At 57.2% G+C, this 2,241-nt stretch overlaps 1 protein-coding gene across 1 annotated transcript; it reads left to right on the forward strand.

The window, feature by feature from the left end:
* The first annotated feature begins 932 nt into the window (after positions 1-932).
* On the forward strand, positions 933-1,899 carry LOC118980710 (carbonic anhydrase 6-like). Its single transcript, XM_037037363.1, has 2 exons — positions 933-1,108; positions 1,778-1,899. Exons 1-2 carry the CDS (start codon positions 962-964, stop codon positions 1,877-1,879), a joined length of 249 nt encoding a protein of 82 aa, XP_036893258.1. The 5' UTR covers positions 933-961; the 3' UTR covers positions 1,880-1,899.
* The last annotated feature ends 342 nt before the right edge of the window (positions 1,900-2,241 follow it).

The raw sequence follows: 2,241 nt of genomic DNA on the forward strand, positions 1-2,241 counted from the left end.
ACCCTGACTGGGTCCGCTCCACTTGAGCACCTAGGTTGGGGGGGATCTGTCCTGCCCGACCCTGCCCCGCTGCTGGCTCTGCCCCTCTTACTGTCCCCATTGAACGGTTAGTGGTTGTCAGACTTCCGTATAATTCAATTTTCTGTTTTTTGGCTGTGTCTTTGTCCTCCAAACCTTTGTTGTAGTCAAACTTGGTTGTGGGAGAAGGCACAGTGTTTCCACCTATGCCTCCATCTTGGCAGAAGTCCACAAATTTTTTAAGATTATCCTCCATTTCTCTATTTTGTTGTAGATTAGGGACGGTTGGTGGAGCAGCACTGATTAACATCCATATTTTGAGTTCCCCCAAATGCCCACTCATAGGCTCCAGGAAAGCTCATGGGCCTGGGGCACTGGGTTTTAGTGTTCGGTGAGGCTGACCACACCGTGCTCTGGAGACGTGCGGCGGCCCCTCCGTGTGTGGGCTCTCGGGGCAGGGACCGTGGCTGGCTGACTGGCCTGTCCCAGCTCCTGGCCCAGAGCCTGACGGACGGTGGTCAGTCTGGGGAGTGAAGGGAATCAAATAGTCCCAGAGACCCCACCCCTATTCTTGCACCACAGGCGAGTTCCAAAATGACCAGGGGCAGAGAGTGAAAGTCTGGTTTGCACCCCCACTGGCCATGGAGTTTCAGGGCCTCTTCCTTCCCTGGGGCCAGCAAGCTGGACCTGCTCCTTCGCAGTCCTGCTCCTGCCCTTCTGGGTCAGGGTGGGCAGGTGTGCACCCTGGGAGAGGCGCCTGCCCAGCCCTGCAGACTCAGTGCCTGGTGTCCCTGGGTGCCAGCCACCCCTCCCTCGGGCGACCTGCTAATATCCCGGGAGTGAGCAGGTGACTGGGGATGCTGCCTAGACAGCAGGCCTGGCCCACCCACGCCCACCCACGCCCACCAACACCCCTCATTGCCCCTTGCCTTCCCTCCCAGTGATGATCTACCTGCCCCCCACCATGCGCATGACAGTCAGAGACGGCACTGAGTACCTGGCCCGGCAGATGCACTTACACTGGGGCAGCGGGCACTCCGATACCGGCGGCTGCGAGCACGTCATCGACGGGGTCAGATACGCGGCAGAGGTACAAAAGAGGACCCCTGGGGGGTCCGCTCTCTGCAAACACTCTTCTTATTAAAACTGCCACAGAGACTTTGTGTGGCGGTGACATCATATCTCCCGAGGCCAAATTTACTTTTCATTCATTCACAACTCCTCACTGATCACTGCTGGGTTGGGGGTGCAGGCAGGGATCCACTCTCACAAAGTCACAGTGGGGCGGGAGTGCACCCCACCACAGCGGGGCAAGCCCCCTCCACCTGCACAGGGATTCCTTCCTGTCGAATTTTGCAGGTTCCCTCTCTTACTCAGATCTGTCCTTAGGATGATCACAGGGACACAGGGGCCTCATGGGGCAAGGGCTCATGTCCACTCCACAGGGACCTCAGGAGAACCCCGGAGCCTCCTGTGATCACTCTGGACTCTGCCAGCTTGTGCACCTGCAGGGAGGTGTGGTCATTCAAGGCATGCCCTTGAATTGGCATATTCCCAGACTCCACTCACACTCTTTCTGTTCCTGGAGAACTTTCTAGTCTTAACAGATCTTGTGGCCTAGGCGGAGACAAATGGAGGTCGGAGTTGTGTGTGCTGGCGGCCTGAGGGTTCTGAAGGAACATCTCTGTTCTCCTCCTTCCCCAAACAACAGCCAAAGTCCACAGGAACGGCCCCTGACTTACTTTTCTTGCCCCCGCAGATTCACGTCGTTCACTACAATTCCAAATACAGCAGCTACGATGAGGCGATGAACGCCCAGGACGGCATAGCTACGCTGGCAGGCCGGGTGGAGGTAGGCTGAGTCTGGGGGTGGGGGTGGTGCACGGGCGCCCACACAAGGCCTTCAGTGTAGGAGCTGAAGGGCCTTCCTTCCTGTCCCTTCTCATCTGTTTCTGAGCTCACCCTCCTTGGCCAACTCTGGAAGGTTCACCCTTTTGGAGCCCACATTCCTTCTGTGTTATCACACTCAGAGACCTTGGGCAAGTTGATTGAAAAGAGCTGGGGTCACAGAAGGGTTGATGGACGTCACCTGGTCTGGGGGGACAGAGAGCCTGAAACTGGCAAAGGAGCTCCTCTGTGTTTCTAAGGGAGCCTGGAGGGTGGCACTCGGTCTGGGGGCTGGTCACTGAATCCAATCCCCCCACACAAGTGTTAAGTTGCATA

Source organism: Sturnira hondurensis, unplaced genomic scaffold (assembly GCF_014824575.4).
Source record: "Sturnira hondurensis isolate 20B ecotype Veracruz unplaced genomic scaffold, ASM1482457v3 Scaffold0023019, whole genome shotgun sequence".
Taxonomy (NCBI): domain Eukaryota; kingdom Metazoa; phylum Chordata; class Mammalia; order Chiroptera; family Phyllostomidae; genus Sturnira; species Sturnira hondurensis.

Bases quoted from the DNA above. Each gene is read 5' to 3' on its own strand.
- LOC118980710 (XM_037037363.1), top strand. From the start codon at position 962: ATGATCTACCTGCCCCCCACCATGCGCATGACAGTCAGAGACGGCACT. The intron at 1,109-1,777 runs GTACAAAAGAGG...TTGCCCCCGCAG, and splicing joins GGGTCAGATACGCGGCAGAG to ATTCACGTCGTTCACTACAA.